Source organism: Mesocricetus auratus, unplaced genomic scaffold (genome assembly GCF_017639785.1).
Source record: "Mesocricetus auratus isolate SY011 unplaced genomic scaffold, BCM_Maur_2.0 Super-Scaffold_100013, whole genome shotgun sequence".
Classification (NCBI taxonomy): Eukaryota; Metazoa; Chordata; class Mammalia; order Rodentia; family Cricetidae; genus Mesocricetus; species Mesocricetus auratus.
Genome location: NW_024429196.1, coordinates 66,356,655 through 66,372,931, shown reverse-complemented (window position 1 = coordinate 66,372,931; position 16,277 = coordinate 66,356,655). Strand labels below are relative to the sequence as shown.

At 43.9% G+C, this 16,277-nt stretch overlaps 1 protein-coding gene across 13 annotated transcripts in view; it reads left to right on the top strand.

Moving 5' to 3' along the window:
- Positions 1 to 16,277, top strand: part of Atxn1 (ataxin 1) — a 395,773-nt gene extending 379,496 nt beyond the window's left edge. For all 13 annotated transcript variants that reach the window (XM_040755915.1, XM_040755911.1, XM_040755914.1 and 10 more), the window contains one exon: positions 8,770 to 16,277. In XM_040755915.1, coding sequence (XP_040611849.1) covers positions 8,770 to 9,300 — 531 coding nt within the window. In that variant the 3' untranslated portion in view covers positions 9,301 to 16,277. The remainder of the gene's footprint in view (positions 1 to 8,769) is intronic.

The window sequence follows — 16,277 nt, the reverse complement described above, 5'->3', positions numbered from 1 at the left end:
CTCTACCTCCTGCCTTACTACCTTCAGATGGGGACAGACTCTTACCTTTAGGCTAGGCTGGCTGGACAGAAAGCCTCAGTCTGCTCTCCAATGCTGAAGTTACAGGCACACATGGTCACCCTGGATTTTTATGTGGGTGTTGGGAATTCGAACTCAGGTCCTCCTGTTTGCATGGCAAGTGCCCTTACCCACTAAGCCATGTTCCCAGGCCATTAGTGAACATTTTTTTAAGAAGTTGAATCCTGACTGTTCTTGTGAAAAGATGCCTCCAATGTTGTTTCTGTCTGGTGTTCACATGAGGTAATGGTACAGCAGGAAAATGCTTTCCTGTGTTTGTTGACCTCTGTCTCCATGTCTTTGCTGTACACTGCACTGTTATGCACTTGTAGAATAGTGCTATGGAGCAAGCTATAAGTGTTGCCCTGTATCACCGTGTTTGCTGAGAGAAGCAAGTCTCTTTCCTCTTTAGGTGGATGGGTACCACATTCCACAAGGGCAGGGACAGGATTGCTGCTCCTGCTGTGCTTTTGTTCAGGCTGGGAGCCCCACAGGGCAACTGCTTCCTTTGAGTTCACTCCCAACTATAACCCACTTGCTGTTCTCCAAGTATAAAGTCATAAGCCTTGGGCATGTCTCCACTATGGGATGCAGAGTAAAGCCTGGTCTTCTAGGGAAGGAAAAGAAAAAGGGATGACTATGTGGGAAGGTTGGTTAGGAAGCAAGTTATCTACTGGGAAAATGCATTAATAGATACTTCAAGTAAAAAGGGCCGAGTCTGGCTCTGCCCTCCCCCATCTAGCCGCCCTGGCACGTGGCACAGTGTTCCCTGTATGGTAGGAGACTTTAATCCTGAGAAAGAGGAGGTTTGCTTCCTAAGAGAAAATGCAGCATTATATGCTCTTAAAAGAATGAATGGAAAGAAAGGCCATCTCCTCAACCCTAGTTAGAAAGCTGGCTTTCTCAGTGAACACAATAAGCTGCCCTGAGCCTGCCTGTGTCCTGTTGTCTGACACCCATGCAGAGAGAGACCATATTCCCCTTGTACTCGGCAGTCTAAATAGACACAAGCTAGCCTGCATGAGTGTGTGTATCAGGAGGAGCTAGACATGAGTGAGGACTGGGGGCCCGCCCCTCCAGATCAGCACGAGCACCCATGTACATACACATCAAGGGCCTGTGAAAAGTTGTCAGCTGTGTCCCTACTGGGAGAGCCCCTGTATGAGAGCATCCCACTGGGTGCCTTTGAATTCTGTCCTGCAGTTCCCATTGGGAAAGCAGCCTGCCCATCTCTGCCCCATGCTTCTGGGCATCAGCTTCTCTGAATCAGCGGTGTCTTCATAAAGTGTCCCTCTGTAAAGTGCTCTCACCTGACACCTCCCCCTGGTCCTTGCTCTCCTCAATGCTGAGCTCCGTGTTATTAGGGCTGTCTATCACTTCCCAGGGCCTCCTGAGGTAACTGCTTCCCTTGCTTCCTTGGTGGCTGGCTCCTTAATAGTTGCTACTGCTTTCTCCTCCCCCCATGGGCTGGTGCCCACGTTCCTGTGGCGGGCTGTGATGCTGGGCTCACTGTGTGTGCACTGACAGCTTTCCCTTCATTCCACTATTTCTCAGCTTGACTGCTGTGGACTGTGAGTCACTGGTGACACTGTTGGATTAACTGGAGCCTAAAAAGAGTTAAAGCTCTCGTACAAGCAGCAAATAAGCCTGAATAGTCAGTCCCTTAACTACTCAACAATATCTACTGTCCAGTCTGTAGGGTTAAAAAAAACACATTCATCAAAGCATAGATGCTCAGGGGCCTGAGTGAAGGCCATGTGCTAGGTCTGTGGGCCAGTTATACATAGGTAATACTCTCACTACCTCTCAGTTCTGATATTAAAAGACTCCCTCTAGGAAACTGCAGCAAGCCACACTTGTTTGTATGTGTCTTTTGACCCATGTGGTGGTATAACTACCTGAGCAGGGGCATTGTTTGAGTCTGGATGTTTAAGAGGAGCCCGGGCATCATAGCAAGACTCATCTCAAAAACAAAACAGAAGAAATATGTTGCTTTTCAACCTTTATGGGGTGTGTCTTCTACTTGATAGTCTTATTCTTGATAGCAGGTTGTTTTAAACCATAGTTATCATGGCTTGGCTTTATTTCATTTTGTCTTAAGGAATCACCCAGACTGACCTTAAACTCTTGAAAGTCCCCCTGCCTCAGAACCTGAGTGATGAGACTTTATTGTTTTAAAGTTTTCTGTTTAGAGGTTGGGAGATAGCCCAGTTGAGCATACCTGAACTTAATCCCCAGAGCCCACATAGAAAATCAAGTGTGGTAAAACACACTTGTGATTCCAGCACTGGGGAGGCAGAGACAGGCGAATCCCTGAGGCTCACTGGCTAACCTACTCTAGTTCGAGACCAGTAAAAGACCCTGTCTCAGTAAATAGATGATTGATGGATAGATAGATATATAGATGATATAGATATATAGATGATAGATAGATAATATATAGACAGATGATAGATAGATAGAAAGATAATATATTGATATATGGTTGGTAGACAGATGATAGATGGTAGATGATAGAGACAGATGATAGATAGATAGATAGATAGATAGATAGATAGATAGATAGATAGATAGATAGATGGTAGACAGAGCCTAAGTAATATCCAAAGTTGTTCTCTGGATTTGTGTGCATATAGAAGTTCTCTCTCTCTCTCCATATATGTATATATATATATATAATGTGTGTATATGCATATATATGTGTGTGCATATGTGTATATATATGTATCATGTTTATTGTTAAAATCTTGTACTGGGAATTGATGAGATGGCTCAGCTGGTAGAGGCACTTGCAGCCCAGTCTCACACAGTGAGTTCAACCCCCCAGAATTCACAGGGTGTAAGGAGAGAACAAATTCCCACAAGTTGTCCTCTGACTTCTGCACATAAGCACCCACATATACACACTAGATAGGTAGATAGACAGAGACAGACAGAGAAATAGATATAAAAATGAATCTGATAAATATTTTTATTTTATTATTTTAATTGTGTGTATATGTGTATGTCCTATGTGTGAGTTTGTGCATGTGAGTACAGTGCCCATAGAATACAGAAGGAGCTGTATTGGATGTCCCTGGAGCTAGCTGGCATAGGTAAGCCACCTGACATAGGTGCTGGAAATTGAACTCAGGCCCTCTGGAAGAATAGTACGTGCTCTTAGCCTTTGAGCCATATCTCTAGCCCCCAATTGCAAAATACAAAACCACAAAAAACCCTTGTGCTGTATATTAAGTTTATTATAACTGAGTCAGTATCCATAGGCTGTTGTTGATTACAGTAATTGCAAAATACAAAACCACAAAGACCCTTGTGCTGTATATTAAGTTTATTATGACTGAGTCAGTATCCATAGGCTGTTGTTGGTTATAGTCACAGTTGAATTAGAGTTTACTCTACGTTGCAACGTGTGTGTGTTTTAGTAAATGCAGTGGACCCTGTAGCCAGCATTCCAGAATAATTTAAACAGTCTAAAAATCCTTTATGCTTTACATGTTTACCTATCTCTCAATGTCACACCTCAGAGGACTAAGAACCTCCAGTCTTTACTGTCCCTAGTTTTGTCCCTTTCCAGAATGACCCATAGATGGGATCATGCGGGTTACTGCCTGTCAGATTGGCTCCTTTCACTTAGCAACATGCATCTGAGGTTTTCCTCCATGCATTTCTCAGGCTTTGATCCCACTCTTGCTTCTTATTTCAATGCTAAATAAGCGATCTTTTTTTATTGTTGTTTTGGTGGCTTGTTTAGCTTTTTGAAGTACAGCATCATTGTGTAGTCTAGGCTGTGAGCTTCCTGCTGCAGTTTCCCAATAGAATTATATGCACAGGTTACCACAGTGTGTGTGTGTGTGTGTGTGTGTGTGTCTGTGTCTGTGTGTGTCTGTGTCTGTCTGTCTGTCGCCTGCCTGCCTGTCTGCCTGCCTGCCTTTACTAGAGATGGAATCGAGGATCTGATACATACTCAGCAAGCACTCTGTCACTAAGCTACCTCTCCGGCCCATAATGTTAAGGCACATGGGATAGAAACTGTATCATCCATCCAGTGCAGAATGCCACAGCATCAGCTGTGTTGTCCCTTGTTGGACAGTGTCCATCTTGACCAATAATGAGCCTCCTGATGGGGCCTTGCCATTGGAGAGTTCTGGGAGCCATGACCTGACCTATGGTTTATGCTTTGTTTTAAAGTTTCCCAATGCAAGGATGTGGGTTTTCTGAGCAACCCCACAATGCTTTCACCAAAGGTTAAGTCATGTGACTGGGTGCTTTAAATAGAATGTCCCCAGATCCTCTTATACTCCACAAAGGGCCTGATGGTTTTCATTAGTGACTTTTAAAACCTGAAATCACTAGCTGTCTCTCTGTCCCTTCATCGGCACTGTGGAGTTGTCTGGTTTGCTTCAGGCTGGAAACATAGTCCTGCAAATCTTTCTCTGAGGAAAAGAGCAGGCAGAACCTACAGATTAAAAAAAAGAATCTGTAATCTCACTTCACAGGCAATCAGGGGTTCCCAGTTCAGTCAGGGGTTCCCAGGCCTCCTGACTAAAAGGCAGCTTTGGAGGAACTGGCTGGCTTCTAGCTCCAGGCAGAAGTTGTATGTAGGAGATGGTGTTAAACTTGGGGTGAAGGAAGAATGCTTGGTAAAGCAGATGCCCTTCACGTGTGTGAAAGCAGGGAGTCTCGAGAAGGAAGGAGAGAAACACTTAAATAACAGACATTTTGTTTTCCTTCTGCTTTTGGCGAAATGTCCATATGTGTTTTGTAAAGATGTAGCACTAATCTAAGATTGAAATATGCAATCAAACAGCATAACTCTCTGTGTGCATAGTGTTTAGACACAGAAGTTGTTGACAAGGTCGTTACAGGAATTGTATGTTGTTTTTCACATAGAAGAGCTAAATGTAATGTTCAAAGCTAGTCCTTAGCTTCTTTATGAAGGTGGGACATGATATGGACTCAGAAGTGAGGCCTCATTGCTTCCGTGTCTGGCTTCCCCAGAAGGAAAGCTGGAAGAGATGGCTTCAGGGGAGCCGGTTTAGGGGGTTGTAGGAAGTAGGTATGTTTGTTCTGAGTGAGGCAGGAAGATGGTGAGAAGTGGGAGGGGGTAGGAGGTGATCATTCCCTAAAAATGAGAGGTATTCCCTACAAAGGACTTTCTGTTTTTAGGAGCTTAATCAAGACCATCATTGAAAATGTTTGCATCCCTGATAAAATGGGGAAAGAACGGGGGAGGAAATTAAAGCATAATCCCATGAAGTTATGATCAGCTCAGCAGCTGGCAGAGGAACTCTGAGAGGGACAGCTATGGCCCAGCCCAGGAAGCTGCCAGTGGGACAGACATAGACCCTGGAGGAAGGACCATTGTGATAGCTGTGATTTTTTCAATAAATTTTTAAAGTGATTTGTCCATTGTCTTAAACAGTGCCTTCTGATGGCCACCTCTCTGTTAGCAAGTAGCCTAGACTCTGGGAACAGCAGTGAGTTTAGGGGGATAAGTGACAGACACTAGGAGTAAAGCAGAAAAATAGTGCATTAAAATGTAGGTGTTCTGAGGAAGGTACAATGCCTATAGGAGTGGAGCCAGGGAAGAGTGGTCACTATATTGAACAGGATGTTTGTGAGGTGTTGGGGAGATGGGGAGGCAGCAAATAAAAAAGACCCCCAAATGTGGGGAGTACAGTGTACAGACTGGGTAGGACGCATGTATCTCGGAGTTAAAGAAACACACAAAAGCAAGGGCGCTGTGTGTAGTGAAAAGTGGGGTCAGGTGAGTCTGTGAGGCTTGTTCTAGTGACATTTTTCTCCAGGTGACATGCTGGACTTGGCCAAAACTATGGTGGTGAACATCATGAGAAATTGTCTAGACATTTGGGAAGAGGAACGGGTAGAACGTGTCTGTGATTTGGATGTGGGTAGTATGAGAGAATGAAGGGAAGATAGTGTGATTTCCAGAGATTTGAACTGAACAACTTGAAGACTAGGGATGGGGAAGGGACAAGGGAGACACCATCGGGAGGTCTGTTTCTCTCATATTGAGGTGGAACTGTGGATGTGATGAGGCATCCAAATGGATGTACATTCAGATAACTGGGTAGTCAGTGTCTAGCCTAGAAGCTCCTGAGAAGATGCCTGTCTCGCAGAAAGTGAGGACCTCTGCTTTGCACGAGTCCTCTTTTCACAGCATCTCAAAGTTAGGACATGCTCACTGCACACTAGCTTAGTTGAAACAGGAATGTTAGTTGGCCTCTTTACCGTGTTGTAATGCGACTCCTCAAAATGTAGGTAAAGATCAGAAGATACAGAAGAAAGGGAATGTTTGGTGGAGGGGAGGTTCTGGTCTAAAACCTACATTCAGTCTTAATTCTATTGGCTAATAGCTATACTATTAGGAAAATGATTTTACTACTTATAAATTTAGAAAGCTGAAATGCTACTACTGGTCTCACTAATATGACATAAGCATTAAAAACTACTTTCGTGAAGTTGGAACATTTGAAAAATAGTAGGCACTTAGAAAAAAATTAATAGAGTACCTTTTGTTTATTCCTTGTCACTTTCATTCATGCGAACGATGAATGAATGTTGATCAGATGCAACCTAAACACACCCCCCTGCCTACTTCATCTCCCTCCTTTTAGTAACTCACTGAGTCAAATTAGTTCTGCCTATTAGAATGTTAGCTGAACTTACTACCTGGGTTTCGTGCAGGTGATTATAACTACAGTGAATCTGCAGGTGCCATGGCCATGTCATGTTCCAAAGACAGCGTACTACAACACTCTTCCCACCCTCCAGCTCTTACAGTCTTTCCACCCTTTTCCCAGATGTTCCCTGCGTCTAGGCAGGGCGTTAATATCAATGTCCTATTTACGGCTGAGCACTCAATAGAAACTACTCAGCACATTAACTGGTTTAATGAGTCTCTTGCATTAACTGCTGACCCCTGCAGAGAGACCAGAAAATTTTAGCAGCCTTAGTATGATTAAAATAGCCCAGAGCAATGATATTTCCCTCCAAATAACATGCACTGTGATTTTTCTTTCTAAAAATACTTCCATGTTTTATGGTTCCAATAAAGAAACAAAGCTCAGTAATTTGAGAAGTCGCATAGTGGGATTAACTCAGGAGTAGAGAGCGTGAGACCTTAGCACGCAAAACTGGGCTTTAGTTTAGTGCATGCTTCATTGGTCAAATGAATCCAGAGACTGGATCAAAATCTCAGACTTTGTGGCTGGGCTATGCACTTGAGCTGACTCCATAGTCCACTTGCAAAAGCCCTCCAGTGCTGCCCAACCTTCAGGATCCTAGGAAAGTCCTTCCTAGTTATCCAGCCCTGATTGATGATGAACCCTTAAATTCTTAGGACACTAAAAGTTCATTGGTTCCAAGCATTATACTCATCCCTCTTGTAAGGGCTCAGAATCAGTGGCAACCTGGTACACACCTTCTTCGTGGAGTTTATTAGCATTAGTATGACCAGTATTTAGCATGACTACAGCTGGGCCACTGAGTCACCTGCGGAGCCCCACAATTGAATTCTAAGTGGGCATTTTGTCATGGCTGTAGGTCAGTGACTGGTTTTAACTGATGCTCTACAGAGCAGGTATCTAGTAAAATATTTTAAATGCTAGGTGAGCTTTACACTTGTCTAGTTAGCTTCTTCCCATGTTTGAAGATGGCGGATTCAACTGCTGTGGTAGCTAGCACCCTTGTTTCAGGGTATTGCTGCAGGGGTGAGAGGCTGGTAAACAAACACTTATTTTTTGTTCTCATCCAGCCCTCCCGTGTCTGTGTTAAATAAAACACTCACAGGGGACTAGGGAGATGGCTCAATTGGTGTAGTACTTTCCACGCATGTGTGAGGACTTGCATGTGATCCCCAGACCCATGTGAAAAAGCACTTGTAGTCCCAGCACTGGGGAGACAGAGATAGGCTCCTCAAAGTTCACTGACCGACTAACCTAACCTACTTGATGAGCTCCAGGCCATTGAGAGACCCCATTTCAGAAGAAAAAAAAAGTAATGGCTGCAATCACAATATCATATCTAGAATCTAGCATTTCACAACATTCCTCCCAGCCTCTGTCTCCCACATTCTTTCCTCCTCCTCTTCCATGATGTGTCCTGAACCTTGTGGGGGGGGGGGCTTACTCTAGACATCCTGCTTATGGCTGATCACTCAGTCCCTCGTTCTCAGAACTTTGACATCTATGCTGTTGGTAGCGTGGTAGCAGATGGCTGCTGTGGTGGGGAAAATCACTGGAGGGTGTGGCCACTGGTGGGTTCTCATGTTCCGGTGGAGGGCCTGCAGCTGGCACAGTCTTAGTGGGTTATATATTTAAAAAAGGCATGAAGTTTGGAGGAAGGCATGTTGGGGAATGTGAAGGAGGTTAGAAGGGGAAAATGGGGAATAGATATGTATATATACACACACATATATACACTACACATATATGTATATAAAATCACACACACATATATATGTATACATATATATATATATGTAACTTAATTTAAAAAAGAAAACTCCATGTAGACAAAACATCCAATAGGGAAAAAAGTGGACATCTGAAGAACTCACCCTAAGCTTGAGCTCTGGCCTCTGTGTATATATGCATTCACATGCACACACACGAATGCATAGGCGCATGCAGGAACTACACGTGAACCATTTGCTAATATTTCCTTTTCCCTCTGCTTCTGTTTCCACAGGTCAGTGTTGAAGTTTTGGTAGAGTATCCTTTTTTTGTGTTTGGACAGGGCTGGTCGTCCTGTTGTCCTGAAAGAACCAGCCAGCTCTTTGATCTGCCGTGTTCCAAACTCTCGGTTGGGGACGTCTGCATCTCGCTCACCCTCAAGAACCTGAAGAACGGCTCTGTTAAAAAGGGCCAGCCTGTGGACCCTGCCAGTGTCCTGCTGAAGCACGCAAAGACCGACAGCCTGGCTGGCAGCAGACACAGATATGCTGAGCAAGAAAACGGAATCAACCAGGGAGGCACCCAGGTGCTCTCTGAGAATGGTGAACTGAAGTTTCCAGAAAAAGTAGGATTGCCTGCAGCACCCTTCCTCACCAAAATAGAGCCGGGCAAGCCCACAGCCGCGCGGAAGAGGAGGTGGTCGGCGCCAGAAACCCGCAAACTGGAGAAGTCGGAGGACGAGCCACCGTTGACTCTTCCCAAGCCTTCGCTCATTCCTCAGGAGGTTAAGATCTGCATTGAAGGCCGATCTAATGTGGGCAAGTAGAGACCGTGCTGGCAGCGGAGGCCTGGGCCTCCTTTGCTGTCTGTATCCCTATTACTGTACTGTAGGCTAAATAACACAGTATTTACATGTTATCCTCTTACTTTAGGTTTGCGTTCTAACCTTGTCATTAGAGTCACACAGGTGTGTCGCAGGAGACTGGTGCATTTGCGTTGTCTGCGAGTGTCTGTTGAGGAGCTGGCGGGTAGAGGGTGGTCATGGAGCTCCCGGGCATCCTAGATGGCCCTGAATGTGGCTTTATTAGCGCCTGCCTTCTCCAGCAGCACAGAGCCAAGGGGCATCAGGTCTCACTGGTTTTAAGGGCAAATTCAGTGGGAAGTGGCCTGCAAGGGTGTCTGGGTGTGTCCCTATGAAGGGGTGCGTGGGTGCCATGGTGGTGAGTGATGGTCTCTCTTTCTCTGCATCCCTCTTCCTTGCTTGCTCACTCTCAGCATGGGATTGGGGGACCTGGGTTTCCTACATGCAAAGTCATCCTCAGGAACCCAGCTTTAAGGCATCATAGGGAGGCATCAGATGGCAGACGGGAAACTAGTTTCAAAGAATGTGGTTCTCTCCAACATATTTTACAGTACAAAGCAACATATATATACATACACACACACAGCCTCCCATGGGGTCTGACTGCACTGAGATTTTTTTTTAGGAGCAGCTGCCACTCGTGGAATTTCATTTCTGCCTTACCAGCCCAGTGACGTCACCAGGTGTCATGGTGGGCAGGGAAGTCCTTGCTCACGTCACTCCTGGTCAGGCAAGTGGCAGTGGGGCTGGGGACAGAGGAGCACTGGTTTCTGTGCAGTGCTAGGGAAACCAATCAGGTTATTTGCATTGACTTTTGCTCCCAGGAAGAAAATGCACGGTCCCCCCTGAGAGAGCCAGGCAGCTCTCAGAGCTGAGCCCGCAGCTTCTTTTCCGTCTTTCAGGTATAGTACTGTTTCTAGTTCATGACTATGGACAACTCCGGTGCCGCTTCTTTTTTTCTCAATCCCAGCGTGACACGGTGAGGAATTAGATCTGGAGGACACACGCCTGTTACTATCTCTTAAGCAGTTAAAAATGACATGCAGACCTCTTAATCAAACATCTTGGTCTGTCATTCGACAAGTACTGTATCTAACTTCAGCTCTGCAGGATGGCTCACAAGCTAGCAATCACAAGCTCCAGTCTGGTTTAAAGGGATGAATGTGACTTATGAACTAGTATGTGACAATAGATGACCACCAAGTACTATGGCAGGCACTTGTCACTTTGATGTTGGAGAAAAAGTTTTTTGCATATGCAGACCTGGCAGAGAAACTGAGAAACACACAGGGAGGAAAAGACACTCGTTTTTGTCCAGTGTTTTTAGAGTGAACTCCTAAAGAACTTTGCAATTTGCACATCTTGAGTTTATAATTTGTGTGATATTCCTGCAGTTTTTATCTGATAACATTGTGGGAAAGGTTTGGGGGTGGTGAATGAGCATAAATAAATGTAGCAAAATTACTTTCTAACCTGCCTAGACACTAGGCCATTCTTAAAAGGTTCTGTTCCTTTCAGATTCATTTTGTCACCTGCCACATCTGTCGTGAGAAGCCAGATCTGAGAGTTTTTTTCAGATCCACTGAGAGTTTTCCATATAGACATTTTATACATGTGAGCAAGTGTTTTGTTTTGTTTCTGGAAAAAAAGTGTTAATGTTATTTTTCAGAATGACTTTTTTTTTCTATTTGAAATCAAACCATGATTTAATGTTTGGTACAAAAACCCAGAAAGGGTATTTCACAAAGTCACAAGCTTTCATTCCCAGAGATCAAAATAGCATTTGTGGGTTCTGAGTGTATCTTAAAGTGCTTTAAACCAAGTTTTATAAATAGAGAGAAGTTCTTAAATATTCTCACTTGGTTGCAACTAACACAAATACGTACTTATTAGACTTTCCTTTAACCATTCAAAAACAAAAAGGACTCTTCCATTTCTCAAATTAGAAAAAGGAGACCTCTCCTCCCTCATACATACAACCCAAATGTTGGCTATCTGGTCTTCATTCACAGTGGCTCTAATTGGGACTAATGAGTTTTTGTTTTTTTTCTGGGATGTACCAAAAACCTTTGAGTAGGTTCAGAATAGTGGCCTCTCTCTAAATGTCATTACCCTGTCAGCATGCTAGCAGAGCTGGGTGGGCCCATTCTTGCAGTCACATTGCTTATTTAGTGCTGTGATTTTTTTTTAATGTTTCTGATCAGAGACCTTGCTTAATCTTCCATATATTCTGCTCAGGGCACTTATTGGGTTTTTGGTCTTTCTTTCTTTTTTTCTTTCTTTCTTTTTTAACCTTTGATGGTGAGAAGAATAGGAGGCTGCCACAGGGGTGCTGTGTGGCACTATTTACAGTAGCTCCTGGGAGCTCAGAAAACACACACACACCACTTTCTGGCTAACTTAGAGGATTGAACGGACTGTATCCATTAAACCGACACTAAAATAGGTAAACACACAGTTCAGAGCAATAGGAATATAATAACTTTTGTGGTTCTATTTCAGGTATAGGAATTATAAAAATCATTGGTTCTTCTAAAGCCTTTGTCCCATTTCATCCTCTCACTCTCTTAGCATGTGCAATACTTTGTGTGCCAACAGTACGCTATCTAGTTAAAGTTCATTCCCTTTTGGCTTTTTCCCTGTTCTGTGGGTCGACCTTCCTTCCCCTTGCTGGCCAGAAAAGGCTGGAGAGAAGGAGCCAGGAGAGGCGAACCTCCTTGCTTTTCCTTATTGTGGATGTGGAGTACTGGGGTAGGGAACCTCTGTGTCTATCACCAGGACACAGAGCCAGCCAGCCAAGGAGACCAGAGGGAAGTTCTGCGAAGGCCCAAACTCTGCACTCTGCGAAAGCCCTTCACTCTAGTGCACCTGGAATACGGCAATGAGGCAGATGGTTCCTAAACATGCTCTGGAGCAGTGTGGGCAGGAGTCAACCCGTTTTTCAGTCTCTTCTGTGTGCGTGAGACTTTGATCTCTGCCTTTGAGCACAAACAACTTATTGCCTATGTGCGTGTGTTCGGAGCATGCCCACCAGTGGCTTTGGAGGGGACCACCTGGCAACCACAGTCACCATTCCCTTGTGACAGCTTTCTCTTGAAATAGGAAGAGCACACAGAGGCAGGAGCCACCTCTGGTTTGCGGACACTGGTGGGGCCCGCCAGGCTCCTGGAGCAGCAGCGGTCACCCTTCTGTGTAGGGAGCACAGTAATGACTGTGCCATCAGCGTACAAGGATCAGCCACGCGCCTCTGTACCTGCTCTCTTTGCAATATTTACCAACAGCTGTCTTTCATTCTCCTCTTTCCTGCTTCCCATTTTAAAACAAATAGCAGCAGGCCTTTTGCGTTTACAATGGAACACAATCACCAAGAAATTAGTCAGGGCAAAAAGAAAACATAGTAATATTACTAATAAGAAACCAACAAACAAGAACCTCTCTTTATAGGGATTTCTAAATATATAAAATGACTGTTCCTTAGAATGTTTAACTTTAGAATTATTTTCAGTTTGTCTGGGCCAACTTGGGGTCAGCTGGGATGGGGTAGGGATTGGGGAGAGAAGGCCATGGATGCCACGTACCTCAACTCTTTTAAAAGTGGAAATCCAAATTGCATTTTTTATTTTTTTGGACTTGCAGGATAATCATCTACGTTGGTCACATTTTGCTTTTCTCGATTCTTCCAGCTCAGTTTGGGATGGCCTGATTTTTTGTGGTGGTGGTGGTGGTGGTGGCAACAGAATGTCCTTAACTCTGAATCCTGACCTTGTATGTTTTCTGTTAGGTGAGCTTGTTGGGTCCCTTCCCCCCCTTACCCCCACCAGGAAGTGGCAGCATCCTTCCTTCTCCCCTGCAAGGAACTCTGCGGAACCTTTCGCACCTCTTACTCAGGGATGGGGCTGGTGTGTGTGTGGAACACAGATAAGTGTTCAGCAACAGCACTTTGGACTGCTCTGGAGTAGGGTTGTACAATTTCAAGGGATGTTTGGATCTCCCTGCATCGTGTGGATTGCTCCTTAGCTACTGCACAGATTGCAATATATAATGCTGCACGTTCAAGGTGAACAGTAGCTCCTAGTGATCAGAAAAATCCACTCTTTGCACATAGTTTGATCTTTACTGAAATATGTTGCCAAAATCTGTTTTTGTTGTAGCTTTGGGTTTTTCTTTTTTTTTTTAAGGAAACAATTGGCAATGCCCTTTAACATCTGTGACTACTAAGGAAACCTATTTTGTAGATGCTTTTGAAGACACTAACACCTATTTCAGACATGGGTGAGGAGGCAAAGCTCTTGGGATAGAAAGCCAGACTTTTTGAGTTGGGTTGGTTGGCATGGCAACTGTTTCCTGAGCCACAAGCAGCTCAACAAACTGGTCTGTTCTCTCCTGGAAACCTTCTGCACGTCCAGTTTCCTAGTCAGCCCCCTTTGACTCCAGGGGAATACAGGGCCTCAGTCTCCAGGGCCCAATCCAGTTTCTTTGGTGGTTGAGATGAAAGGCAAGAGAATTATACTTTGTTATTTTTTTAAAGTGGAGCAAAGGCCTTTGCTTCCATGGTTGTGTTTTGAACCCAGAATTTCTGAAATAGAGAATTTAAGGAAAAATGGAGTAATAACTATAGAGAATCTACTTTTTTATAAAGCACATGCATATAACCTGTTGTGTTGGGTTGGTTTCCTCCCTTTTCCGTGGACAGTGCTGTATTTCTGTTCCTATGGCAACTCCAAACAGTTTGCACATCTCTACTCTGGAGCTGAGATTCTTTTCACATAGATGACCTCGCTTCAAATGTTACCTTACTGATAGGCTTTTTCTTGTAGCACTTACCTTGTGGGAAGTTTTCTGTTTTGTTTTCTTTAAAGTACACCTAATCTGAGCAGCCAAGGGGAGGGGGGTATTTTTTTTTGAGGCACTCATTTTGGGCAGTACAGATAATTTTTTTAAAAAAATTGCACAAAAGAAAAATGAATGTTGAGATGATTCATTCAGTGTTTGAAAGAGACAGATCTGTTGAAACCATGAGTTTCATATTTTGTGTGTAAAAAAAAAACAAAACAGAGGAGGGTTGAAAGTTACATGTTTTGGGGTTTTATTTTTCTTGTATATAGAAATTTGTCGTCTTGATGATCAAATCTGTATGGTTATGGCCTGGAAGAATTATGACGTCAGAGGCTCTTCAACTATACTATACCTATGCTTACTGTTTCTGTTTTTGTTACATGCGGCTCTTGTGTGAAGGATGGGAAACTGTATTCCACTATTTGAGGATACTGTCCATTCCTAGGCCGGAAGTACTTCTCCAAGTTCCCTTCTTAAGCCATTGCAACTTCTTTTCTTTGGATGATGTCCGACATTTTCAGCACTTCCTGTCCCTATAAACCCAAAGAATATAATCCTGGACATGAAGTGTTTCTATAAGGGATCCTCCTTCCCAGTAAGTCAGGACTCAAGTGGGGACAAAACAAAAAAATGAGCTTTCCTTCTGCCTCCCACCCCACACCTCATTTACACGGGGGTAAAACATCAATTTCAACTTGAATGCCTGGTTTTTGTTGGGATGTTTCTCAAGTAGAGGCCAGAAGAAATGCAGTGCGGTTTCTCAGAGTTAGACTCCTGTTCAATAGCGGAGCTGGGTGGTTCCAACTGGACAGTTTAGGGGCTGCAAACAGATCCTAGCTTTGCCTCTGAAAGTGGGGTTTGCATCCCCTCCCCCTCTGCACAATTTCTTGTATCTGACATTCATCTTGACAAAGGCAGGAGGGGGATGGTGGCTTCAGCTTTTTACAGCCTGACACTTGCATACAGGAGTGTCACCTGTATTCACGTGAAGTGTGTTCGGCCAATAGGTAGCATCTATACAAACCAGTCCACAAGAACTTCCCTAACGCTTGAGACTTGAGTCTTCCACTGCAGATCATTTGGAGACCCCATCCACTCGTGTTTTCTTGTTCCTTGGCTGTCTGGATGGCCAATCTGAAGGCCTATGTGGGAAGTGCTGTTTACAGTAACCCTTACCAAGATGACACACGTTCCCCTAGACTACCCAGCTGAGGTGACACTGTTTTAGAATGGTTGTCTTGAAAGATCAGTTACCAAGAAGGATGGTGCATAGGTTTCTCTCGGTTCTTACATGAGCTACCTACTCTTTAGTTAGTCTCTAGACCAAGAGTGGGATGAACTGTTGATTCAGTGATGTAACCCTGACAACCTACCACAGTCCTGATCTACTCTGTGACTACTGTCCTCCCCCAGACCCACACTGCTCAAGTGTAATCCCAGCTGGTATCAACTGAAAGGGAGTTGCAGGGGAGTCCTGTCAGTATTTGTGGTGGCCTTTTAATAAGACAGTCTTCATCTCTAACCAGTAGAGTCTTGGCCCTAAAGAACCTGATATCTGAACCAGTAAAGGTTTTCACACCAGGTTCCCAAACCCTCCGATTTCCACCCAAATGCCTCCCACAGGCCAAGGGGAAACAGACACCAAAACTTGGGCTGAGGTTACTATCATGTGGAGAACTAGGGAAAAAAAGTTTTTTGCACCTTATTGAAAAGAAACTTTTAAGTGCATACATAGTTAAGAGCTTTTATTGTGACAGGAGAACTTTTCCACATGCGTGCATACTCTCTGTAATTCCAGTGTAAAATGTTGTACTTGCACTAGCTTTTTTAAAACAAATATTAAAAAATGGAAGAATTCATATTCTATTTTCTAATCGTGGTGTGTCTATTTGTAGGATACACTCAAGTCTGTTTATTGAATTTTATGGTCCCTTTCTTTGATGGTGCTTGCAGGTTTTCTAGGTAGAAATTATTTCATTATTATAATAAAACAATGTTTGATTCAAAATTTGAACAAAATTGTTTTAAATAAATCGTCTGTATACCAGTACAAGTTTATTGTATAATACTCGTACTAATAATAAAATAACAGTGCCAATTGCAAA